Below are 27,926 nucleotides of genomic sequence, written 5' to 3'. Positions count from 1 at the left end.
ATAAGAAACGATAAATAAAAAATGATGACCTACTGCAAACTGTCTTAGACTATTACTCTCTACATCAGTGCTGTCCAACTTCTGTGGTACCAAGGGCCGGAATTTTTCCGACCTACGTGGTGGAGGGCCGATAATGGAAGCCAATTTTGACCACTCCCCTTTTTGAAACCACACCCATGTTATCACATGACCATACCCATATTAATGATTGTAGTACAGCAAAAACCTGCCATTCTCTGCCTGCCCTACCCTGTCTGTGTGTGCCATACTCTGCCTTCCCTACCCTGCCTGTGTGTACCATACTCTGCCTTCCCTACCATGCCTGTGTGTGCCATACTCTGCCTTCCCTACCCTGCCTGAGTGCCTGTGTGTGCTATACTCTGCCTTCCCTACCCTGCCTGTGTGTGCCATACTCTGCCTTCCCTACCCTGCCTGTGTGTGCCATACTCTGCCTTCCCTACCCTGCCTGTGTGTGCCATACTCTGCCTTCCCTACCCTGCCTGCATGTGCCATACTTTGACTGTGTGTGCCATTATTGGCTGGTTTGTGCCATACTTGGCCTGTGTGTGCCATACTCTGCCTTCCCTACCCTGCATGTGTGTGCCATACTCTGCCTTCCCTACCCTGCCTGAGTGCCTGTGTGTGCCATACTCGGCCTGCCCTACCCTGCCTGAGTGCCTGTGTGTCTGAGGTGTGAACAGGGGAACAATGTGGGTGATTACAGCCTGAGCCTGAGGTGTGAACACTGCAGGGGATGGACAATGCAGAGATTAAAAGGTGTGAACAACACAGGGGATTACATTTTTAAACAATACAGCCTGATTACAGCCTGAATCTGAGGTGTGAGCAATGCAGGGGGGGCAGTTAATCACAGTACTGATACCATTTAAAGCTTACACAAGAGTAAGGGCTCTGGCACACGGGGGAGATTAGTCGCCCGCGATAAAACTCCCTGTTCGCGGGCGACTAATCTCCCCGAGTTGCCTACCCCTGCCATCCCACCGGCGAACATGGTGGGGGGCCACACAGAGGACAGCACTGCTCTACATCATACTAAAAGTTAACTGAAAAATGAACAACCCATTTATTTATAGTGCTGGGGTCGAACTGTAGGTTTAATTAAAGTTGAGTATTGGGAAGAATTACTAAATATATACTCACACATTTTACTTTTCCCTTAGTGCCTTTGGCAGCAAACCAACAGATTTATTCTTTCTGTCCTATTTATATATAGGCACCTGAGGGCCTGTGCCTAGGGCGGTAGGTTTTGGGGGCGGCTCTTGGGCGCCTATTTATTTAGCGGCAGCCAGAGAGTCCCTGCATCAATCCAGCGACAGAGCTGCATGTGACGTCGCTTCAGAAAACTGGCGGTGCATTTAAGTCTGTTGCCTAGGGTAGTACTGGACCTAAATACAGCGCTGTCTGTCCTGTTATGTAGGACAAGTGAAAAGTGGGAGTTGACTAGCTGATAAGCAAGCATGATCCAGGTTCACTGCTGCCATAAGGCGAGTTGAGAAACTCGCCTTAGGTGGCAGCTTTCACCAAGTTACCAGGGGAGGCAAAAAGCCCCCCCTGGCACAATTGCACTCTCTGCATTAGTGATGCAACCATCCTTCTTGGGGCAGATTGGAGGTGGGCTGGGGGCAAAGCAAGTAGGGTTTACAAATTTACCAGGCAGGTGGCAACCCTATTAAAGGCCCCTTTGGAGGGGAAGTTTGAACCAAAGTACAAAGAAGTACAAAGAAATTAAAGGATTATGAAAGGTAAAAACTAAGTAAGCTTTATCAGAAAGGTCTATGTAAAAACAGCCATAAGAATTACCAGAGCTGTGGAGTCGGTAGATAAATTCTCCGACTCCAACTCCTCAGTTTCTGATACTTCCGACTCTGACTCCACGACTCCGACTCCTCTGTTTTTAATATGCCCATTTAGTGAAGCATACAGTCAATGAAAAGCATGCTTCATGGTCACTCAACGTGTTCGTTTATGCACTGCGTGCATTGGGCTTTATTCTTTTAGCAGAGAAGTAATTAATTATGACTGTTTGGGAATTGGGACATTTAAACTTGCTTTATTTTTTTTTTTATTCCCATTTAAATTTAGTAGGAGTCAGAGTCGGTTCATTTTTTGCCAACTCCGACTCCAGGTACCCAAAATTGCCTCCGACTCCTCGACTCCGACTCCACAGCCTTGAAAATTACAGTAATGCTGCACTGAGTCCTCTATCATAAGAAACACTTGATTTCTTGTTTCATTTTTTGTAAACATGTTCTTAGAGTATGTGACTTCCTCTCTCAGAAGAATCCTTAATTCCCTGGGCCAGAGTCTGCACAGCTCTCTCCTCATTTTGCTCCCCCCTCCTATAAGAATTCATAAAACTCACTCCCCCGACCCTTGGGAATGTGTGATCTGAGCTATAACGACTAGAGCAACAAGCAGGAAGCTATGAACACCAAGCTAAAATGGCAGCTGCAATCAGAAAAAGCTTCTAGGGCTCTATACTCAAGTATGTTCTTCTTCCTACTGCCTCATTTCCAAGGCTGGGGGCCAGCGGCACTCAGCACACTGCACTGTAGAACAAAAAAAGGGAGCTCCAATAAAGGGGCTGGTTTTACAGATAGTATTAGTTTTTAGACCAAAGTGAAACCTGCACCATATATTATTCATAATTAGAGTTTTTTTTGTTTATCCGATACATCTCCTTTAAAAGGGTAGTTCACCTATAAGTTAACCTTTAGTATGTTATAGAATGTCCTATTCCTAACATTCCTAGCAACTTTACATTTGGTCTTTATTATTTATTTATTTTTTGCCTTCCTCTTGTACATCTTTCCAGCTTTCAAATGGGGGTCACTGACCCCAGGAGTCAGAAAACTATTGCTCTTGTGCTTACAATTTTATTATTATTACTTTTTATTCCTTATCTTTATATTCCTATCCTGTCCTATTCATAGTTCTGTCTCTCATTTAAACCACTGACTGGTTGCTAAGGTAGGCAAGACCCTAGCAACCAGATAGCTGCTGAAATTCCAAACTGGGAAGCTACTGAAAACTAAATAACTGAAAAAAATGCAAAAAATATGAAAATGAAAACCTTTTGCAAACTGTCTCAGAATATCAATGTCTATGCCATGCTAAAAGTTAATTTGAAGGTGAACAACCCCTTTAAGTGTGATCATATTGTGAAAATCCATGCCAGTATATTGATTATACTCATACACATTATTAGGCTCCAGTTCACAACAGATGTCTTAGTTATGAAGTGTGCACTATGGTTTCCACATCTATATCTCTTCTCAGTTTGATTTCAAGAAGTGTCCTCAATAATAAATTGATCTGCTCTGGGTCCTTATAGCAGCATGTATTAATAGGCTGTAATTCTAGGATAAATGGTTTTGAATACCTATCTCAATATTTTCTATGTTTACGAGACTGAAAACCTTCAGGATCTCACTGGCCTGCCAGAGTACCAGAGGATCTTCCACTATCAGTGCTACCATTGGGGGGTATTGTAATCATGCTTTTTGCCACCCCTGGTAACTTGCTGGGTGGCTGCCAATTAAAGAAAAAGTAACACTAAAAATTTTTAAGTAAAAAATCTATTCTACCCTGCCCAATAATTGCCCTATCCTGCACACCATTTATTATTTTGAATGGTTTATCAGAAAATACCTTCTAAAACTTGGCTTCCGGTCATTTGAAATAAGGCAATACAGCGATGCAGGGCAGAATCCACTATGTGACGATCGATCCTAGCCTGACTCCTTCCTATACAGAAGGAAGGCTAGGATTGAACAATCTTATACTGAAACTGCTTATCAGCTATTATGCTCCTGGGCTAGGTTTGGACTGGCAATCGAAAAAGGCCCTTGCATTTCAACTACACAGAGGGCCAAACAGCCCCCACCAGCCCACTTCATAGAGGCTGTCTATGGAATCGTACACCAGCCCCTCTGGCATTTGCCATAATCCACAGATTGCCAGTCTGGGCCTGTACTGGGCCCACTATACCTCCTGCACCAGCAGTGTCAGAGCTGTCAACCCCCCCCCCCCCCCCCATTTCTTCAGGAGTTACGCAGTTTTGTATCCTCTCCCCCATTCTCCTGTCCCCCAACACCATTCTCCTGATTTTTCCAAAGTTTCTCAAAGTCATGGCGTGAATTTTGGGCACACTTGTGCAGTAAGCATTTGTTGAGGCACTTGATGCATTTGCACATACACAGGTAGAACTTTTTGGCTTCAGTGGCGATTTTGCACATGTGCGTGACCTCACCTCCAGAAATGTGCTTGGTGTGCATGCATCACTTAGCTGTCATGTTGACAGCTCTGCAGGGTCTGCCCCCTCTCTTGTTGCACCCAGGGCTTCAGTCAGTAAATAGTGAGGTACACTTATCTCAGTTGCAGTACCTACAGGACGTTTTCCACAAATGGAATCTCTGACTTGTGCTTACTGTATGCAGAGTTTGGGGAATGAAAGTTGCACTTATTTTGCATTTTACAACGTTACAGAATGAAAGATGATGCTGATGACACTTACAAGGTGTGGAGGAAGTTCATTTTGTAAACTAGCTCCATGTGCGAGTTCCTTACAATGTAATTCCTTTGGGCAGTAATGACAGGAATGGGGCAGGTTCTGCACATAACCAATATCCTACACTTCCAGGCTGATGGCGGGATGACTGAATAAAGTTTGAGACATCACTAAGCAGGGAAATACATAAGGGCAGAAGCCTGTATTAGCAGATCATAACGAAATGAATAGTCAGCTCATGATATTCGGGAGGGGGTGCCATTTACAACGTTAATTCCTGTGAGAATGTGACTCTTGTGGTTGTGGATGATGTCCTTATAGATTGGCATTAAAAAAAATCTAGTTTTAGGGTGTGTATGGTGGGGGGGGGGATTGGGGGTGACAGTCCATTTGTGACTATTACTCCGGGTGGTGGCGAGATGGGAAGGGGGGGTCTATGTGCGGGGTCTCCCTGCCTGATCGCAGGGGCGGGGGGAGTGCTCGGAGGGTGGGGGCCGGGAGGGGGGGGGCGGACACAGACGCTCAACCCGGGGGGGGGATCAGACACAAAGAGGCTGCAGAGGATTCGGTCATAGCTGCTGTGTTCCCGGTGCGGGGGGGGTCCCGGTGTTTGGTTGGGGGGGGTCTCAGTCTCCGGATTGGTTGTCCAGTAGGAAGTGCTACAGCACACCGGCAGCTCACACCGGGGCCCCGGAACTCACCGTTCCCTCGCAGCGCGCACCCGCGGCCCAGCATGGGGAGGAGTCACAAGGAAGCGCGCACCGAGGTGACATCACCCCGACCCCCGAATCTGTGAGAGTAGTCCCTCACCCCTAAATTACTCCTAGGCTATCCTTGGCCCGGAGTATTGATCTAATTCCTTTGCGATAGTCAATAGTGCCTGGCTTTACTACACTAAAACCCCCCCTTGGTACCCCAAAGATAACATCTGTGTACCCCTAACAGAGCTTTACTCCAGCACATGTTCCTGCACTAGCCATTACTGGGACTACTTTCTAAATCACCACGCCTCCATTAATACTACTTCCACATGCCTGCTAACCCTAAGAGTGAACTCCAGGCATACATCATATTTTTTACAGTTTCATGTTCTAGTGAGTGCATGATTTGAATTTTAAGGTATATGCACCTTAAGTAATGTTTAATTCCAAGGTAGGTCCCAAACATCAATCTACAGCTCCAGGAAGCTGAAAGGGTGCTCAAGTTAGTTGAGTTTTCTCCTAATTTACTCCCAAGAATTTACATTTATAGGAATATGGCATTACTTTTAAGTTTAAATCCAGTGTCTGACATTTGGTAAGAGTGATCATCCAGCCTCACCCTGTGAAGTTGAACATAATTGTTTTTTTCAAGACTCAAAATCCCTCCACACAACTTTTAACCATTGCAGTAGAGAAGATAGTCCCAAAGTTAATGCTTGTTGGAAGATTGTTCTTTATAATTGACAACTGACTAATTTTTTCTAATGCAGGATTTAACCTGCCCTGGACTCTTGTGTTAATCAAAAAAAAAAACCCATTTTCTTACTATAAAATTTAAGTTCAATATTCAGTCTATAAGGGTTGACGTTACAGTATGGAGCGTGTGGCAGAGGCTTGTGGCCCTTCATATTACACTTACCAGGTGAGCCAGCACAGCTCAGATGTTCTTCAGCAGTTGAATCATCAACGCAAGAGTGGGGGACGTTTTTGTGATGTTGTACTACGTGTTGGGGAAGACAGTTTTCCAGCTCATCGTGCTGTGTTAGCTGCTTGCAGCCAGTACTTTGACTCGGTCCTGGGTGATGCAGAGGGACCAACCCCCCGAGAACTGGAGATGCACACCATCAGCTCTAAGGTGTTTGGCGACATCCTTGATTTTGCATACACAGCACGAATAGTGATCCGACTAGAGAGTTTTCCTGAACTCATGACTGCTGCCAAATTCTTACTTATGCGCTCAGTCATTGACATATGTCAGGAGGTGATCAAGCAGTCTAATGTGCAGATCCTGGTCCCTCCTGCACGACCAGACATAATGCTGTTCAGATCAGGAGCTTCTGATATTGGCTTTCCATTGGACATGAGTAATGGAACAGTTTTGGGCAGCTCAGGCATTGCTGGTTCTCTTGGAGAAGAAGATGAGGACTCTGTACGCCCAGGACAAGCTGTGCCAAGCCAGGCCTCCCTTTTAGCTCTTGGTGGATCCCCACAGATTTTGCCTCCAACGTACCAGTTGGGAAGTTCAAATCTTGGAGGCAAAAGAGGTCGGGGAAGACCAAGAAAGCCAAGTGTCTTAGATTCAGTGCTGTTGAGTGCTGTGGGTGGACTGCGGGAGGGTGGGGTGCTGCCTTGTGGACTTTGTGACAAGGTTTTCACTGATCCTCTGCGTTTGCGGCACCATGAGGCACAGCATGGAGTTACCAGCCTGCAGTTGGGTTATGGGGATCTGCAGGCTTCTCGTATGAGTGAGAATGGCTTGGGACAGGAAGAACCAGGAATACCAAGAAAGAGGAACCGAGTAAGGAAACAAGTGTCATGTGATCTATGTGGAAAGATTTTCAGGGATGTGTACCACCTGAACCGACACAAGTTATCTCATTCGGGAGAGAAGCCATATTCTTGCCCTGTATGTGGCCTGCGCTTTAAACGCAAAGATAGGATGTCCTACCATGTTCGCTCACATGATGGTTCAGTTGGGAAGCCATATATTTGCCAGAGTTGTGGAAAGGGGTTCTCCAGGTAAGTGCCTATGCAGTTAAAATGTAATTAAACATGCACGAACAAGATGCTTTTTTCTTGCTAATTGGAACTATTGCAAAAATTAAGATGTAATATAAACTTTTAAAATATCTTCGTCTTCCCTGCTTTCCTCTAAGCATCGGTTGTTTCTTTATTCTGAAGTTGGGGTCAGATTTTTATTGACAGGTCTAATACATCTTTTAGGGGGGCTCCCTTTTCTTAGAAGATGTGTTATAGCTAACTCGTATAACCAACAACATCACAAAAAAAATCTTAACAAAATAACTGACTCAAGCACAAATCCTGCATGTAGAGAGACAGTATTTTTGGTTATTTTAAAAGAGTGAACTCTAATACATCTTATATACATTTTTATGCCGAAATGATTGGCAGGTCATTTCTTTGGTTTGTAATATGCTGCAGCCACATAGATGACCACTGTGTGCTATATTCCCCTTAGTGATTAGCAAATGTCACTGGTGACACTTACTGTTGTAGTTGCAGGGTTCTGGCAGCCACAAAGCAGTACTTCATAATATTTTTGATGACCTTTTCGGCATTTAATCTTGAGCTATAATATAATCATCTACAGCAGTGCTGTCCAGCTTGTACTTGTGGTACTGAGGGCCACAATTTTTCTTGCCTACTTGGAGGAGAGCCAATAATGAAAGTCAGTTTTACCACTCCCCTTGTAAAAACCACACCCGTTTCAAGCAACACCCATTTTATCACAAGAGCTTTTAAGACTATACCCACATTAATGGTGGTAGCATAGCAAAAACCCAAATGCTTGGTGCTCACAGCAGGGATATCACCCCCCACTCACATGTGAAAGAAGTTTATTTAGTCATGTTTATTTAGTCAAGCAACTAAATCCATATGCCTCCTCCTCACCTGTGGGTAACCCAGAAACTCCAAGCACATAAGTACACACCTTAGGGACCCACTAACAACTATTTCCAAATGCTAACAAACTTCCAGAACAAACCCCTGCCAGGTTCATCTCCCACAGGCAGCATAGGGCAGGTGGAGTATAGCACATACAGGAAGGCAGAGTATGGCACAAACAGGCAGCATAGGGCAGGCAGAGTATGGTGCAGACAGACAGGCAGAGTATGGCACAGACAGGTAGGCCGATTATGGCACACACAGGCAGCATAGGGCAGGCAGATTATGGCACACACAGGCAGAGTAGGGCAGGCAGAGTGTGGCACACACACACAGCATAGGGCAGGCAGAGTATGGCACACATAGACAGTGTAGAGCATGGTAGAGACAAGGAAACCTATCATAACTACATAAGTAACTGATCATGACCACTCAAACATGAACAGTTTGTACTGCAGTACAGTGACACAATGCCGGCACTGCCCCTACAGTCTGAGGTGTGACCAAAGGAGCGCCAATTAGTTAGGAATGCCCTGACTTAAATCACTGACCATTTACCTGGCGCTGGTGTTCCTTGACTTAAAGGAGAACTAAAACTTAACTAAAGAACTAGGCTAGAAATTGTAAACTATGTTTTGTGCTCCTGTAAAAGCCCAAGGCAACCACTGCCCTTTAGCAGGGAAGATCTGTGCCCCCAGAGATGCCCCCAGAGATGCCCCAATAGCTCCCCATCTTCTTTTCTGCTTATGCACTTGCTCCGTGCTACTGTCAGTTACTGAGCTTAGAACAGGCTCGCAATATACTGTATATATAGAATATAAATGTCACAATATATATGCCTGATTAGGAAATAATACAGATTATTACTGCAGGGCAGCTCTGAAACCAATGCAAATAGCAGCAGAAATTAATAATCAGCCTTGCAGCATCACCCTCTATGACAGGCCAACATTATTTTCCGCTTGATAGTTTGCAACAATCCCTAAGCTTAGCTTCTCAACAGCTGCTCAGAGCACACTAAGCATATCCACTGTACCGGACAGAGACGTTTCAGTATGGTGACCCCCTGTGACTAGGGATGGGTGAATTGATTTGCGAGTCAATGGAATGACGCATGTGTCCAAAGCCGACGGGTACATCATAGAAAGCGATGCTCACATCAAAGGAAGCGACACGCCCATCCCTACCTGTGACAACTTTGAAGTACAGTCATTACAACTATAGAGATCCTGAACCTTTAGGCTTGTTTAATGACTTCAGTATATGAAATATTGCATTTCTAGCCATATTCATTTTTTGGGTTGAGTTCTCCTTTAAGAAAAAAAAAATTCTGATTCGGGGGGTACTTTCTTGCAGGGAGATGCACCACCATGTTTTCCTTGGACCCTTTAGCCACCCGGGGCTGGTTGCATGGGCATTAGTACTTTTTAGGACTGATTTACTGCACATGCACCCAGGGAGAGCTGGGAGCAAGGAAAACAAGGTGCTCAGTCTCCAACTGCCAGGGGTAAATGTTTAGTGGGGCTAACAAATTGTCATCCCCAGTGTATTTTTGTTATTGTACCAGGGTGTGCCCTGCATCCTCCAGGGACATTTGGGGTGGGCTGTTTGGGTGAGGGTCAAATTGTCAACTCTGTTTCCACACTGCACCTCTTGTGAGCTATGATGAGCTCTATTTTTACTCTTTGACAAATATAGCTTTTAGAAAGAAATTCTTGGACTTTTTTAATCTTTTACTTGTGGAGGCAGCAGAAGTATTTATTAACAATTTAAGGGAATACGTGGATTATATGACAGTATAACTCAGTTTAAAAGAGGGGCACAGGTGTTTTCTATGTTAGCGGAAGAAATGATTGATTTCTGCCCAAAATCCACTCTGTGTGTATAGTGACTGGCTGTTGCCATTTGCCTGGATTACTGCTAACATGAGAGGTAGTGGTCTGTATCTGCTTTTTATCTACTAGCAGATAAAACTAATCTTTAGACATTACCCCTATTTGTAGTGTTACATTTATGCATGTATTGTGTTAAAGGGGACCTGTCATCCAGGCATAAAAAGCTGTAAAAAAAAAAAGTCCTTTTAAAATGAAACATGAAACCCAATTTATTTTTCTTGAAAATATCCATACCTGTTATAAACTTGTTTAATAACTCCAGCTGCCACTCATATATTGCCTGCCCTGCCTCTAAGCCTAAGGCACAGCAATCGCTTTTACTTTCCATTCTGCGCTTCCTAGTTGTTACTGCCCTTCTCACATGAACCCACCCTCCTCATGGTCTATAACTTTGCATGGGCAGGGGTCTCATGTCCCCCTTTTTGTGCATACAGAAAATTTTGGGGATGATGCAAAAGTCAGTTGACCTTATGCTGATTTCCAGAGTAATCTTTCAAGAGTGTGACATGAGCCTTACTTGCAATAATAACATATATATATATATATATATATATATATATATATATATATATATACTATATATATACTATATATACAGTGTATTGCTGTATCTATTTCTTAGGCAAAACATGTTTTCATTTAATGTGAACTTTAATCAGTAGAATATTAAACTGTACAGTGATAACTCACCCTACAGCCAGATGTGTTTATATATTGTGTGGATATATAGATAAATACATATAAGATATATTGTATGCACCTAACATATTTTGTAGCTTTGCATATGTAGACATTCACTTTTCTCTCTTGCCCTCTTGGTACAGTACACCATTTCAGACTGCTTGCTGTATAAATCACCCCCTCCGCACACAAATTTCAAGCCACCACCCTCACACAGAGAATACCAGAATGATATTTACTGATTGGTTGGAATGTTGGGAGGGGGGAGCAAGTATGCACAAAAACAGACTTCCTACCCCTGCTAGAAAAATGTAGCGCTCTCCCCCTCCTTGCAAATTAGACACAAGAGTGGTGAAAGTGTGTGTGTGTATGGAGGGGGGGGCGGCAATGGAGGATATGCACTGAGCATGAGTGATAATTTTGAGGAGGGGAGCAACAAAAGAAGTAATATTCATTACACTGATTTCCTTGTGTCCCTGTGGTCACAACAGGTGTTGTTACTATGTATGTTAATGCACAGATTAATATAGAAACATAATTGCAAACACTATAGTACTTATTGTACAGTGCTGTGGAATATGTTGGCGCTTTATAAATACATGTTAATAATAATGATGATTTTTATCAGATATGGGCATCCCTAGGAAAAATAAGATAATGAAGAACATATATATTTATATGCAATATGTTAGCATGGTTACTTTTTCAGTGTCAACATATACTAAAAAGGTAGCAACCTTTTGCCCAGTTTGGTAAGTAAACTGTACAAACCTATTCAAATCTTGATTCAAAGGCTGTAAATACATGAGGTTGCGAGGCTCAAACTGAACTGAGCACCTTAATGTTACTTTTTTTGGTAATGTTTTTGTTCATACTCATTCTTTTCTGGGTTTTTTATGCAACCAAAACTTGCCTCCAAGCCAGGAATTCAAAAATAAGCACCTGCTTTGAGGCCACTGGGTACAACATCCAATTGGTTCGTGAGCAACATGTTGTGCCAGAGCCTCTGGTTGGGGATCACTGCTGTACACCAATGCCACTGCTGGGAAAAATGAGCACTTTTATACTCTGATATACTGCACTGTGTGATTCTGCACCTCAAAGTGATTTTAGTATTGTTTTGTAAAACTGAGCTATTCCATATATTTTATAGGACACGTTTGCTTTGCAGCCTGTGATCATTTTCTTTCTTTTTTTTTTTTTTTGCCTGGGTTTTGATTTTATTTAGGCATTCCCATCACTTTTCTGCAGTAGGTACTTTACTGTAATGACTCTTTATGTATTTCTCACACTAACATTTCCGACAATTGCTATTTTGGCGCATTACATAAAAAAAAATTAAGAGCACTGCATTATGTGTCAGAATAACAACAAAAAATTTTTTGTTCACAATTAATGTTATTTCACACATACATATTCAAATTAGGGTTTGAAATCAGTTTGGTATTTGCATGAATTCTTTGTAGAGGACTTGATATTAGGCTATATGCAACAATTATGGATCTGGTTAATTTTTTTACAGGTGGGATACTGACCTCCGCAGTAGCCGTTTTGTAGCTTATTCACTTCTTGGGTCCTGTTGATCCTGTACTAGACAACAGAAATGAAGAATTTTGGTCCAAAAATACATGTCTTAATGTGGATGCTTGAAATATAACTTGGAAAACTAGAATATCTGCTCTATAATTATTAGAATAAACACTGTGAAGGAATTCCTGGCACTTTCATAAGCCTGGGCTTCTCACCTATATACAAAAAACATCACCTTACTCTTTCTGATTTTATTTGTACATTTTCATTTACATGTACATTTTTGGTGTGCTTATATCTGTAATTTTTTTTTTCTTCCAACAGGCCAGACCACCTTAATGGGCACATTAAGCAGGTTCATACATCAGAGAGACCCCACAAGTGTGAGGTATGGAAAGGGTCAAAAGGCTTAGTAGACTGGGATAGACTTCTGAGAGAATGAGAGAACGCTAGAGTATTTTACCCTGTGTGACTTAAAGCACCAGTCCCACTTTAGTAAAGATCTCTCCTGCAGCCTCTTAACACCAAAATGTTTCCTGTGCTTTATAAATCTCTGTTTGTAAAGTTAGGCTTCTGATAACCAAAAAAAGGGTGCAGGATTTATAATATATTTGTATTCAACATCTCTCAGGTTATGTAAAATGTACAGCGCTGCGTATACAGTAGCGCTATATAGATTATGATGTACAAACATGCATTCATATTAGCATAATGTATGGGTCACAGTTTAAGGGCTGTGCAGTACCTGATAAACTACAATTAGATCTGGCACAATATTAAAAACAGTATGAAACTGCTCTGTCATTGACACTAAGATTCCAGTGTCACAATGAAGAGGACACAGTCATAAATTTCTGAAAATTCAAATTTCCCTTTTCAAAAGCCCCACAAAAATGATTTTACACCCATTTTTTTCCAAAATAGAAAACTACAGAAGGAATGTCCAATGAAGTGCGCAATGAGCTGGAAAAAGGAGGAGGACAGGTAATCCACCATGAAAACAGTAAGAAAAAAAAAGTTATGTAATGGACCAAGGAAGTGGGACTGGTGATTTAATGAAGGCTGTGCCAAGAGGAGCATGTAAGAAAGTGTGTGAGCTTTTAAAGGAATACTATATATATATATATATATATATATATACACACACACATATATGCAGTTTATAGTGCTGCACTGTTAACAAACAAGGTTTATAAATTTATCCTAACAAATTGAATTACAAGAAACAAGTGAAAAACCTATATATATATCTGCACATGAATCTCCAGAGTTGCTTCACATATTGAAAAGTATTACATACTGCATAAACAGAAGAACAAGATACAAGTATGGAGATCCCTTATCCAGAAGCCCAATATCCAGAAAACTCTAAATTACAGAGAGAACACATCCCATGGAGATTTTGTTTTCTTTGGATCCAACAGCACCTATGCCCGCCATTTCAATTAGATAATTTGGCCCTAGGGCCAAACAATCAAATTAGCCCAAAATCGCCCACCCATAGGTGGACATATTGGGAGAAGATCCACTCACTTGGCGACCTCACCAAACGTGCGGATCTTACAGTGTATGGCCATCTTTAGTCAGAAGTGCCTTAAAGGGATTCTGTCATGATTTTTATGGTGTACTTTTTCTTTCTCAATGACACACAAAACAAATCATTCATTCTACTGTTTAAATTTTTTTTAGTTGTAATATTGGTGTGTAGGTGCCATCTCAGAGCATTGTGCCTGAGTCTGAGCTTTCAGAAGGAGCCAACGCTACACATTAGAACTGCTTTCAGGTAACCTATTGTTTCTCCTACTCCCATGTAACTGGAGTAGTCCCAAGCCGGACTTGGATTTCTTACTATTGATTGCTATTCTCATAGCTACCACTATGCAATACAGGTGTCAGGGAGCTGCTATCTTGCTACCTTTTCACTGTTTTCCTGATCGGCTGCTGGGGGGAAAGGGAGGGGGGTGATATCACTCCAACTTGCAGCACAGCAGTAAAGTGTGACTGAAATTTATCAGAACACAAGTCACATGGCCGTGGCAACCTAGGAAATTAAGAATATGGCTAGCCCTTTGTGACTTTTGCTGGAGAAGCTCTATTAACTGATGTATTTTGAAAAAAAAAACATGTTTTCCCATGACAGTATTCCTTTAAAGTAATGTACAATTTATGTTATTAAGATTTTGCTTGGAAACAGCAGATTCCATGTCTGGGCTTGATGCCCAGATTTTGATTGTGCTGTAAAATGAGAGGCAGCAAAGTTAGGGACATAAGTAAACAAAGCAAGCAAGACTAAAGTACTTTTACTTACATTTATGAGAAAAAAACCTACTGAACACTTGAGCTTGTTGGGATAAGCACATAATGTCATGATAGTATTCCTTTAAGATATCTCTGTATAGAAGAGTTTGTATGTGTAAGATAAACGTATGTGTGCATGCTCCAAAAAAGGGCACTGTCTCTGAAATCTTCAAGTATTGTAAGTGTATGAGTGAGTACCTATATGCATTTCAGCAACCCTAAAGTGTTTTGTACTCAAGTTCTAGGAAAGCAGAGGTTTTATGGATTTATCTTGGATTAATATAGTTTAAAGGGTATAAATGGACAAATCAGAGTAAATGTGAGCAAAGTTTGGTTGTGAACATTTTGTCTATTTTGTAGGTTTCAGTTTTTCAATCACTTTTGGGCTGCTTCTGCACAACAGCCTTTATGGTTGATCGGCTTTCTGGGGTCAATTTAAATTGTTTTTTTTTCAGCAATCTGACATGGATCTAGTACTCACAGTCACTGAATTAAAAAAACCACAAGGGAGGCCTAGTGTTTGGTATGTAGAGCAACTTCTCTTTGGTAAAACCACCAGCACATTCAGTTAAATCTTGTAGGGAGGCTGCTATTAAGAACCTGCCCAAAAGTGATAGAAAAATGTAGGTGTCTGCAAAACCATTAAAAACACAATGGTTTGTAAATCTGTTTAGAAGTGCACTGTCTACCTGCTGTAGATTGTAGAATCATAGGTTTCTATGCTTTACAGATTCTTTATGGTGCCCACAATTCTCCAATATGTTTATTTGCAAAAGATAAGTGGGTGCATCTGTGGTCATGGAAGTGATGTATTGTGCACCTAAGCTGCAGTAGATTTACAGATTCTTCACAGACCACAACCGGATGATATACAACATGATATACATCTGCAGTTATACATATAATGAGTACTGTGGGTGCTCAGTATGCTATTTACCACAGTCAGAGGTTAGAAAATGGGAGATAACCCGTACTTATAACCAGGAATATGTTCCACATAAATGATAAAGCAGAAGGTTTAGGAAACCTTGCATATTAAAGGGTATTGCTGTCTATATGTGGTACTGGCATACTCTGTGCTTAATGGTCATGTGTGTCATAATATTAGTCTGTGTCATTATATTATTAGTGTATCTTCATGCATGTGTTTTATGTGGAACATTATGTGTGTTGTCATGTTCTGTGTACAGTGGTTAGCAAAAATATTTAGACATTTGATAATTTTAAATATATTTTTCCCAATTTATTTAGACATTTTTATTCAGTAAAATGAGAGAGCTTGTCAAAAGTCTGCATACTTTTCACTGTATGTATCCACAGTGCCTTATGTCTGTGTGTTTGTCTGGCAATATCATGTTGTTTGGCATTTCATTTTGTGTAAGTACCTATGCATGTCAGTGGAGTTCATTTGCCAAGGTGGGGGCACAAGGGCCATTATACCATAATTTGTAATTTTTCTTTGTAATTGTCTAATGGAAATATTCATAGGTGACATTTTAATTATATTTATTTTGCCTCTCTCATTTTCTTCTATAAATGTTTTACTTAACTAGCTTGCAGCTGTAGTCTACTGGCTAAGGATGTCTATCTGCAACATTCTTTATCATAGAGGTGTGGCTCAGCAAACTAGATGACATGGCCTCACCTAAAGCTAAAATCATCCACTAAAGCAGTAAACAAATATTTAATATTTAAATGCAAATATATATCATATACATATACTATTATAGGTAGTTACCAGTATCATTTAGGGTATAGCTGTAAAGCTCGATATACATTGAGAAATAATGTGGGCTAATGTTCAAATATCTAATGTTTCCCCTTGTACTGTGCTCTAGGACAGCTGATTTCTAATCAAAATTTGTTTGAAATCATGCAGATTCTGTCTGCCCCATTGGTAATTGTAATTGTATCAATGTATGTATATGATCTATTGGTTTGAGTAACTGCAAAACTAACCAATGAGATCTAGTGTTATGAATGGCTATAGGTGTGTGAATTTAATGTGCCCAGGGTATGAAAAATCAGATAGCCAAACTGGCTTACAGAATTTGAAATATTTGAGTGCTGCTCCACCTTGGTATAAATGTCCCAATATGTCTCTGTAGGTGTTTAACCATTTCAGTGTACATTTTTTCTTGTAATAACTATTTCTACAAAATCTGATTGTTGCCAAGACAATATCTGTATCTCCAATAGTTGCACTGTGTACTTGTACATAGTTACCACAAATGGGACCTCAAACTACACAATTTTAAAGAAACAAGCAAGTTAAGTAACAGCTGGTTTATTCCCCCTTCACACATAGACATGTAATGCTTCATTCGCCACACGTGACCGGCTTCGCTCACACTTGGCTTGTCACGAGGACAAAGTGCCATGTCAGGTGTGCGGCAAATACCTGCGGGCTGCTTATATGGTTGATCATCTGAAGAAACACAGTGAGGGGCCCAGCAACTTTTGCAGCATCTGTAACCGAGGTAACTACAAGGGGATGTTTGGGTTTTAATTATACTTTTTATTATGTTCTTTCTTAGAGAATGATGAGCCTTTTTATATAAACTTTGAGCCAGTGTTTACCAAAGTTATTCATGTGTTAATGATATGTAGAATAACTGTTGTGCTGATATGGGCTAAAATAATTTGGAAATGTAGTTCCTTTGGTACACATATGAGCAGGGCCGCCATCAGAAACTTTGGGGCCCCCCCTTGAACACAAGCACACAATACAAAAATTACGACCACGCCCCTTTTTTGTGCAATATAAACAGCTGATGTTACTCTATAATAAGCAGTTCATATTGTAGATGCACCGAACCCACATTTTTGGGTTCGGCCGAACCCACCCTGACGAATTCTGCCAAATCCCAAACCGAATCCTAATTAGCATATGCAAATTAGGATTGGAAGGGGTTAAAAATTTTCCCCTCACCATTTAACCCTTTCCGAATGCTAATTAGCATATGCTAATGTTTGCTAATTCGGGTTAGCTTTGCCCAGGACCGCGGTTTTGGCTGAAACCGAATCCTTCAAAAAATGCCTGGATTCGGTGCATCCCTAGTTCATATAAAGCCTTCCATTGATGCTAATTGACAGTTCATTGAGGATCAGTGGAGTTTGCAGGAAGGAGTGTTGGGTTTAAGTTTGCAAGTTAAAACCCTACACTCCTTCCTGCCCCTGCTCTGTGCTGTCATTGATTGACATGGACGGTATGAAAGTCTTTGCATCAGTTACTGCGTACGTTTTTGACCCAATGATCTTGCCATGGAGTCCAAAAACTAGTCAGCAGTATTTAATACAAATAGTAAATAAATAATGTGCCACTAAGTCTTTTAACAGGGATCAGAGTTAAAAGACAGAGTTTATAAGTAAGTTACAGAAGTTTCTTTAAAAGTGATGTAAGTTTTTGCAAACGTTATGTAAATTGTGTAAGCATAGGGGCCCAATAATGTTGCTGTGGGGCCCAATAACCAGTCATTCCCTGCTGGAAAGTTCATGTAGTAAATAGTAAATTCAGTGAAACCTCAAATTTACATCCCCTGATTTTAGGTTTTCCTGCATTTACACTATTGTTTTGTGGTCCCACTAATATATAACACATAATAAACTTCCCTGATTTTATATTTTCCTGGATTTTGCACCATTATTTTCTGGTCACCTGAAAAACATAAAATGGGGGTTCTACTTTAGTTCCCAATATAAACAGCTGATGTTTCGCTATAATTAGCAGTTAATATAAATAGTTAAAATGAATAATTAATTTACTAATTAGTCATTCAGTTCTTTGGGGGCACTGGAATTTACGTTAAAGGAAAACTATACCCCAGAATGAATACTTAACAACAGATCTAAATTACGTGAGCTATTAAAGAATCTCTCCAAACTGGAATATATATATATATATCAGTAAATATTGCCCTTTTACATCCTTTCCCTTGAGCCCCCATTTAGTGATGGGCTGTGTGCTCCCTCAGAGATCACATGACCAGAAATAATGCAGCTCTAACTGTAACCGGAAGTAGTGTGGGAGCAAAAGACAGAACTCAGTCCATTAATTGGCTGATGGGGCCTAGCATGTTTGTGTGCCTTGGCTTGTTTGTGTGCACTGTGAATCCTATGATCCCAGGAGGCAGCCCATAATTCTTAAAATGGCAGTTTTCTATTTAGGATTACCCAATAGAACATACTACTAAAAAAGTAAATTTTTTTCAAAATGGTTTAATTAGATGAAGCAAGGTTTTACATATGAGCTTGTTTATGCAATATATTTTTATAGAGACCTACATTTGTTTGGGGGTATAGTTTTCCTTTCTGCATTGTCTTATGCTTGATACGCAAGTTATGTAAGTTTCTAGGCAAGTTATAAAGGTCTCTAGGCAGATTTTGTGGAAGTTACATAAATTTACATGTAACTTAAGCAATTTGCGTTACTTTTGCGACACAGCCGGGCCCCCATACGGAAGAAGAAGGCCCTGAACAACAGTTCCCCGTCTCCCCCTGATGGTGGCCCTGCATATGAGCATCACCCTCACATAAATCATAAGTTGTTTCTTAAGGGTCCAGTAACACCTGGAATAAAAATCACCTTAATGCATTTACACAGTGGGAGAGTATTACACTAATGTAGAAAGTTAAAAAAGCTAACCCACATTTACATTATGGCCAGCTCAGACTGATAGTTCTAAGTGGCAGGGCTTTTTAATGTACAGCAGGCAAAAGATGAACAAACACAGCACAGTTGAAACACTGCTACAAAAAACACATCTAAACATGTGCAAGTTAGAAATAAATTTTGGGTCAGTTGAAATAAGTAATTTAAATTTTTGATATTGTTTTCAATAAAAAAACAGGGAAACAAAATGCACCAATAGCTTTGTGGGACTTTCTGAAACAGCAGTTAAAATCCAGTCAGCCAGCCAAGTACCACACTGCACCCTGGATGTGGGGTGCACCTCATGGATCTGTATGGTCTCCCCAAAGTGAACTAATAGTTGGGTCCACCAAAAGGTTACTGTGCCACAGATCTTGCTACATAGAATCAACTTGGCATCAAACAGCCTGGTACCAAACCATCATTATGACTTATTTTTTTGTTAAATAGGGTTAACCTCAGGAGCAGATATGTAATTTGTCCTTTATGAGCAGTAACATTAGAATTCTGTCAGCAGTAGTAAAATATTGGCCATGGAACAATTGCCAAACAGTCTGTAGGACTGGGAGCAAAGTACTTGGGAGAATTCGGCCTATCAGTTAGCAGATGTCAAACTCTGTCATGTCTACTCTGTGCTTTATGTAGACATACTAAATATCTTTGCTGTCAGAGGGATGAGAACCAGTCATAAGTACCTTTTAGTGGATCTTTGAAAATCATTTAATTAAGGAATAGCTAAATAAGAACACTTAATGAGCATTAACAATCAGCAGTCCTGAGAACAGTACTTTTTAGCATTAAGACGCTGGTATCCAGTGGACAGTGATTAGGAAGTATTGTGGGATATAAGATGTCAGAGAGCAGTAAGAGGTCTGTCTGTTTGTGGCAGTTTCTCATCTGCTTTTATCTTGTTTAGGTTTCTCCTCTGCCTCCTACTTAAAGGTGCATGTTAAAACCCATCATGGTGGCCTCCTCAGCACTGGCCCTCGGAGGCAGGAGTCCGTCCCCAACGGGGCAGCGCTCTTCCACTGTGTCAGGACCTGTGGCGTGAAAGGCAAGCAAGTCACAGCCAGCTGTCTCTGCAGATGGGGTGCTAGTAGAGAGGGGGGGCTGATAGCTATTAGTGTAAGGTCACAATAGAATTTTTTTTTAAAGGAGAAGGAAAGTCATTTTGGCATTTTACTGCCAATAGATTTGCCACATTAGTATTAGACAGGTTTATCATACCAGAGTAAAGAGCCCTAGAAGCTTTCTCTGATTGCAGCTGCCGTTTTATCTTGGTGTTCATAGCTTCCTGCTTGCAGTCTAGCCTTTATAGCTCAGATCAAACATTCCTAAGTGGGGGGAGTGAGTTTTATGAATTCTTATTGGAGGAGGGAGCAGGAGAAAGGAGAGAACTGCATGGACTCTGGCCCCAGGAAATGAAGGAATTTTCTGAGAGAGGAAGTCAGACACCCTAAGAACATGTTTACAAAAAAGGAAACAATAAATCCTGTGTTTCTTTTGATAATGCTTACTTAGATTTTACCTTTCCTTCTCCTTTAAATAGACCCTACACCATGAAATCTGAAGAGACGTATATATAACATTGTGAACATTTTTCACCTTTTTTTACACTACAACACCATTAAATTTCAGCAGGAAAGCATTTCTCTTTGCATCCCCCAAAAAGATATAGTATATTAACGGTCACCTGACTTCTTGGTGCTGCAGGTGTATCGTTCAGGTGAATTAAAATCACTAGTGTGAACTATGCTTAAGAGTAATGATATGATTTCCAACAAGATTCCAAAATAGATACCACACATACACATCAATAAAACATGATGGTAATGTAATAAAAGTCCATAGCTACAGGTCTAGTACCTTGTAGCAACCAATCAGTAGGTAGGATCTAGTGGTCAGCTGCTTGAAAGCAAATATCTAATTGTTACTACAGCTTGGCAAATGTTGGCATTTTGGTTATATAACCCAGTATGGGTTTTGGAACCATTTTTAATGCATAAAAGCCTGTTTTTTTTCTAGTGTTATTTTCATGTCTTAATTTGCACCAGTAAGATATATACAAAATAGAGATGCTGATACAATCGTGTATGGGGTTATATACCTGCTTAATGTTTTAAGTCACACTGAGCCCAATGTTAACCTGTCTGCCTAAAGCATGTTAATTAGCATTAAGAAATGTGGATAAGCTACTTATTAGCACATACCTTTAACATTGTGGAATATAGGAAATAAAGAAAGCTGCCAAAAAAAAATCACATATCTCAATACCATATGGTCATCCGACAGAGTGTATAGGCCATTGTAGCTTGTACTTGATCCCAACTAAGATATAATTAGGTCCCGAGCTTTCTGGATAACCGGTCATATACCTGTAGTCATTGAAAATGAATTTTTTTTTGTAAAAAATTTGTCTGCTAAATTATGTGCCTGGTAACCACTCCACATAAATAAACATCAAGGGGTAGATTTATCATGCCTTGATATTTGTTACGAAGTGCTTATAATGGTTAGCATGTGGTAAAATATATTGGCTCTTTAATATTGTAATGCTTAGAGTCCCCTTCCTTGCAGTTTTCAATGGAGAGTAATGATTTAGAAGGGTGTTAGGGCCCAGCACTGTTGTGCTATATCTCCCCTATTAGGCTACTCAAAGCTAGCACATCCTGATGGATTGACACACATATTTGCCTTGATAAATGTATACATTTTCCTAACTTCAGGCTGCCCCATTCTGCAAATACCCAATGTGAAATAAAGTCTTAATTTTGTATCATAACAGAGATGAACTGATATGTAAAAGGGCAAAAGAACTATTAGAAATATAGAGAATGCTAAAAAGAAAAGAAATCAGATGTAGATAGATGTAGATAGAGGAAATCAGATGTAGATAGAGGAACTGGAAATAAACTGTACATTTGCAGATGTACAGATATGTTGCTTCACAACAACAATTTTCTAGAAAATGCAGGGCTGTTATGCATTATTTGAAGTAAAATTATAGGCAAATTCTGTGCTGTCCCTGTATATTTTTCCAGCACTATTTTATACAGCCATTTAAAGGTTTTCATGCTTTGCTTGATATTTTGATGTTCATTTGCTGTTTTTTGCAGCTACAGGAAAGCTTTTTCCTTTACATAATATGATGGCTGTGACTCAAAAAATTCTTATTTTAGCATTGATTTGATTTAGCTGCTTTATTTTACAGTAGCCTTACAGATGCACCACATTTAGAGGACTGTAAACCTCTGTTCCAAAACATGTTTACCTATAGGTCAGGACCAAAAAATGGGTCACGCTGTGGTTCATATCTTTCAGTAAAGGTATACAAGGGGAGATGGGGGATGTATACCACCCTTATTCTGCCAGATTTAATCTGAATCACTTTCAAAAAGAAAAAAAACAAGCAGAAAACACTAATAATAACTAATTATGCGTATTTGCACAAAGCTGGTTGAAGAAAGAGGTTTCCTGCGGTTTATATTTCATTCACAAGAAGGTTTTGGGCTTATTTATAAACACTGGGCATATTTGCTCCTGGGCAGTAAGCTATAGCAACCAATCGTATGTTTGTATTCGTTGTTCAACCTGCAGCTGGCTGAAAACAATCACTGGTTGCTATGGGTTACTGCCCATAAGAAAAATTGCCCAGTGTTTATAAATGACCATTGTGGCACAGGACCGTATAGCTTGTGCTTTACTCTAATTAGCAGCTTATCCTAATTTCACATGCAGGTTAGGTTAGTTCAGGTATACACATACTTGAAATCTCTCTTTTGAAAATCTATAGTTTTCCTTGGGATAGGGTGGTTCTAGTTATTGGTTAGATAGTAAATAACTTTTGGAAAATATGAAGATATTAAAGTCACCAAGGACTTCAATGACCATATAAAAGGACAAAGTCAAAGGCCGAGCAACTTTATACAGGTCACAAAACTCCAAGGTGGCTTATAATACCCTTATATTTTACAAAAGGGAGTAGGTTATATATTATAATACACAAGTTTCATTTGAGTCATGTGATAGAAATTACATCACCAAGCACTGATTATAACTGATGATATCACTAAGCACTGTTTATAATAATTTAATTTCCAGGATATTTAGGGCTTTTTTGTATTATATAAATATATACCATTTTGCTCTACATATAGTAGATTAGGGAGGTCCCTGACTACAAGGTTACCCATCCAGGTCTCCAGCAGCAGCTGGCCTACTAAGTTATGGCAGCTCCTTAAGGGCTCTGGTACACGGGGAGATTAGTCGCCTGCGGCAAAACTCCCTGCTCGCGGGCGACTAATCGCGCCGCCGCGTCTGCCATCCCGCCAGCGACTTACATGTTCGCCAGTGGGATGGCAGGGGGAAGGCAACTCGGGGAGATTAGTCGCCCGCGACCAGGGAGTTTTGCCGTGGGCGACTAATCTCCCCGTGTACCAGAGCCCTAAAGGAACAGTAATGCCAAACATGAAAGTGTATTAAAGTATTTAAAATATAATGTACTGTTACCCTGCACATATAAAGTTGTTTATTTGCTAAAGTAACAGTACTATAGTTTATATAAATAAGCTGCTGTGTAGCCATGGGGGCAGCCATTCAACCTGGAAAAAAGGAGAAAAGGCACAGGTTACATAGCAGATAACAGATAAGATCTGTAGAATACAATGGGGCTTTATCTGTTATCTGCTATGTGCCTGTGCCTTTTCTCCTTTAAGGGCTCTGGTACACGGGGAGATTAGTCGCCCGCGGCAAAACTCCCTGCTCGCGGGCGACTAATCTCCCCGAGTTGCCTTCCCTCTGCCATCCCACCGGCGAACATGTAAGTCGCCGGCGGGATGGCAGACGCGGCGGCGCGATTTCGCGCAAATCGCCGAAAAAGACTCGCGAGGCTTTTTCGGCGATTTCCCGAAATCGCCCCGCCGCGTCTGCCATCCCGCCGGCGACTTACATGTTCGCCGGTGGGATGGCAGAGGGAAGGCAACTTGGGGAGATTAGTCGCCCGCGAGCAGGGAGTTTTGCCGCGGGCGACTAATCTCCCCGTGTACCAGAGCCCTGAATGGCTGCCCCCATGGCTACATAGCAGCTTTATATAAACTACAGTAGTCTTTCTGAGACACCCCAGCTGTACCAGCACAGGGCAACAGTACATAATTTCGTAATTATTTTTATACACTTTCATTTTTTGGTGTTATCTTGAGGCAAGTGACATCAATCCTGAAATGGATGATTTCAGTGATGTCTGAAGCCTTTTCAGCAAAACTGTTTACCAAAACTTTTAGCGGATGATTTCTGTGCTGCTGTTGCGACGTGTTCCACCTAGTGGCAGAATGCAAAATGTAATAAGAAACATAGTTATGGCTTGGAAAATATATGAATTGATAAGCTTAAATATTTTATAAACAAAATAATACGCCAAAAAAGTGCGTGTTCCTTTAAAGAGATAGGATTGCTTTTAATATGGGTTTGGACTGAACACCCTGTAGAAAATATCCCTTTAACTGGAGTAGAGTTGTCTGGCATCATGTATCCACCTGTTTTCACGGTTAAATTGTGTTACTTTTTTAAATTACATTAGATTTAGATTTCCAGCCCAACACATTTTCCGACAAAATCATGTGCAAATTTTTCCAATACCGATTAGGTAGCAATAGGAGTCGATTTAGGCCATTTTTATTAGGGCAGTAGGCACCTCTTTGTCCATCTTCACAGTCAGAGAAGGAGAGCTTGGCAAAGAGAGGGGGCAGAGCTTCATGCTATACTAGGAAGTAGATGAAAAAGCTGAAGTCAAGCTGCTTGTGATACAGATTCTACATAAACAGAGTGCAGGGAGAAAGCTATGTTATTCTGGGGGCTGTATAGATTCTTTATAGGGATTTTATGATAAAATCTTTACTATGCTCATTCTTCTAGTTTCTTTGCTGGTGCTAATAAATTGTACATTTTTGTTATTCAAGATGTTCCTTCCAACACTGCTCCTTTTTATTTTTTGCACCATTTGTGAATTAGGCATTTAGTACCAAACAAACTGCATGTTAGCTTTTGGCTCTGTAAAGTCATTTAAAATGTTTCATACATAAGGAATATGAGATAACTAAATGGATTTTGTCTGTTACCTTCATTTCCTATGTTACAGAGGGAGATAAGTGCCATCATGGAGAACAGGAGAGCTCTGATTCTTATGGTGACCTTTCTGAAAGCAGTGATCTCAAATCCACAGAGAAGCAGAATGCGAATGGATCCTACACAGCATGTGACCTGGTGATTCCTAAGAAAACTGAAGCTGAGTCTGAAAAACGATACCCTTGCATAGAGTGTGGCAGCTTTTTCCGGTCCAAAGCCTATCTTAGCAAGCACATCCAGAAAGTGCACACCCGACCACTGGGGGCTGTGCTAGGAGACTTGGGGCCTGCTCTTGGTCCCACACTTGGGCCTACCCTTGGCCCCTCATTGGGTCCTGCTTTAGGTCCCACCCTTGGGCCTGCTTTAGGTGCATCACTTGGGCCAGCTCTAGGGTCTGCTTTGGCTTCTCCTTTCTCCCCTCAACAGAACATGTCACTGCTTGAATCCTTTGGGTTTCAGATTGTTCAGTCTGCTTTTGCATCATCTCTTGTGGATCCTGAAGGGGAACAGCAGGGAATGAGCACAGAGGGAAAGTAACACATCACAGTGGATGAGCAGGGACTGCAGAGAAAGCTTTCAGAAGGAGCACAAAGACATACAGACAGAATAACCATGTACATAAGTTATTTGATAAGGGGAATATTTGTCCAAAAGCCTTGTATGCATTTAAGGAAAAGGAGTGAGCAGGAAGAGGTAGTTAGAGGATAAGCTCTCAGAGCAGGTGTGTCCTGACCTTCATGTGTATTACTGATGATGGTACGGAGAATTACTTTTTATTTCTATATTCATTAAGCTACTAGTTTAAATTCTAATGTGCCTCCTCTCTACCCTCTGGATTGTTGAGTAAGGTGAGGTTTCTTAAAGCGATTTGAGAATATAAGAATTAAGTCTTTTTTTAAGCCTTTTGGTAATTTGGAATTAAACACTTGATCTCCAGTCCCAGCCAGTGTGTTATTCCAAAATTACTTTGGCCAAATTGAGTGCAGAACCCATGAGGTTTTTCATGTCTGTCTGCAGGCACAAATAAAGTGCTTGCTCTGTGAATATTTTGTACTTTGCAGGAGATTGATATTGAGTAGAGTTGGCCATACACGGGCAGATTTTAGCTGCCGATTCTGGTCATTCAAAGCGATTGATTCGGCAGCTTATCTGCCGTGTATGTGCACCCGATATCAATTAACATTGCCCAGATCTCAATCGGGCAGGTTTGATTTTTCTGTCGGATGAGGGACCGCATGAGCTTGTTGATTCAGTCCCCAATCAAATGGCGCCTATAGCCCCTTATTATAATTCGTTCAATGATCAAATTAGCCCAATATTGCTTGGTGACCTCGCCAAACGAGCAAATCTTCTTGTGTATGGCTACCTTAAACCTGGACAGAACCAGTGTGTAATAAACACAAAGATGTGCTAGGTAGCTATGTACGGCTTTTAGAGAATAATGAAAAGAGAAAATGAGTAAAGATGCCAGTGCTGGGTTAAGAAACCTTCATCCAACTGTAATAGAGTAGCTACAATTAAGTGTATGCTATTAACACTGAACAGAGAACATAAATCTAGAAAACCTATAATTAACAACATAAGCCAGAGCACAATCTAAATGTCGTAAAACATCTGGAGGCCAGATTTGCTAAACATCGATATAAGAATATTTGGATTTAGCTGCTGGAAAAGACATTACAAGCTGATGGGAATACTACGATTCGAGTGCTGAAGACATACCTGCTTTAGAAGCTCACAAGCCTTGCCTGTGATGGTCATTTAGTGAAAGTGCGGTAGGGGTTAAAGTGAGTACTCAGAATGAATCCTGCTCCAGCATACACAACGAGGCATTGCTATGTTAGATATTTTGTCTTTCCAGTGTTTATCTGAAGTAGCTCTAAATACAGGGGAGGGTTGAATGCCAGACTACTGTTGCTAAAATGGTTCAATGGATAAAGCCTTAATTGGGGCAAGCAGAATGGCAGCTCCATCTATATACAGCTATGGAGAGAAGGACTATTCTATGTACATGACAAATACGGTCCTCATTCCTTACTATTAATTTTAGGCACTGTTTCTTAAACTTTGGACCAGTGACATTTATGGAGCCATCAATATTGTGGCTACCAAAAAAAAAAATTCCTTATTCACTGTGTTAGTAACTTGTACTACTGTCTGCATACCTTTGCAACATTATTGTTATGCAATGAATTTCTTCATATTTTGCTTCTTATATGAATCAAGGTGATCTTATAAATTTCTATATATTTTAAGGGTCACCGTTTAAAATTGTTTGTTAAATGTAAAGGAGAAATTAATAGAAGATAAAAGTGACTAATAAAGTAGAAAAAATGTATCTTTTTCTCATTGCAAAATTGTCAGTATTCTGAGTGATGTAAATGACATGATTTGAATGAATGAAAAGATGAGTCACTTTATTGTATTAAAGGGTCAGTATACCATTATATTTTAATGTGTGTTTATCTAATGAAAGTGTAAAGAGGGCCATCTATAATAATTTTCTTTTTGCTGCTTTTGCCTAGTATCTGTGAGGTGTAGTTGGATGCAGCATGCAGGTAGTTCACTATTATAACGGCACTTTCTTGATTGAAGAATTGCTACTGGCCTCA

At 40.6% G+C, this 27,926-nt stretch overlaps 1 protein-coding gene across 4 annotated transcripts; it reads left to right on the top strand.

Annotated features, from left to right (window-relative positions):
• Positions 1-5,049: 5,049 nt before the first annotated feature.
• Positions 5,050-27,763, top strand: patz1 (POZ/BTB and AT hook containing zinc finger 1). 4 transcript variants are annotated; one of them, XM_004910596.4, is made up of 6 exons: positions 5,050-7,251; positions 12,570-12,633; positions 13,170-13,229; positions 16,852-17,023; positions 20,111-20,248; positions 25,328-27,763. In XM_004910596.4, the coding sequence occupies exons 1-6, from the start codon at positions 6,107-6,109 to the stop codon at positions 25,849-25,851; spliced, it is 2,103 nt and encodes a 700-aa protein (XP_004910653.1). In that variant the 5' UTR covers positions 5,050-6,106; the 3' UTR covers positions 25,852-27,763. The 4 variants fall into 4 exon arrangements, with proteins under 4 accessions (XP_004910653.1, XP_004910654.1, XP_002931942.1 ...); XM_004910597.4 differs by lacking the exon at positions 13,170-13,229; XM_002931896.4 differs by lacking the exon at positions 20,111-20,248 and having other exon boundaries at positions 5,052-7,251.
• The last annotated feature ends 163 nt before the right edge of the window (positions 27,764-27,926 follow it).

Source organism: Xenopus tropicalis, chromosome 1 (assembly GCF_000004195.4).
Source record: "Xenopus tropicalis strain Nigerian chromosome 1, UCB_Xtro_10.0, whole genome shotgun sequence".
Lineage (NCBI taxonomy): Eukaryota > Metazoa > Chordata > Amphibia > Anura > Pipidae > Xenopus > Xenopus tropicalis.
The sequence above is the reverse complement of the archived record's forward strand: the minus strand, read 5'-3'. Positions and strand labels throughout refer to the sequence as shown.

Coding starts and splice junctions, on each gene's coding strand:
- patz1 (XM_004910596.4), top strand. CDS start 6,107: ATGGAGCGTGTGGCAGAGGCTTGTGGCCCTTCATATTACACTTACCAG. Junction 17,024..20,110: donor TTGCAGCATCTGTAACCGAG/GTAACTACAAGG, acceptor TATCTTGTTTAG/GTTTCTCCTCTGCCTCCTAC. Junction 20,249..25,327: donor CAGGACCTGTGGCGTGAAAG/GCAAGCAAGTCA, acceptor CCTATGTTACAG/AGGGAGATAAGTGCCATCAT.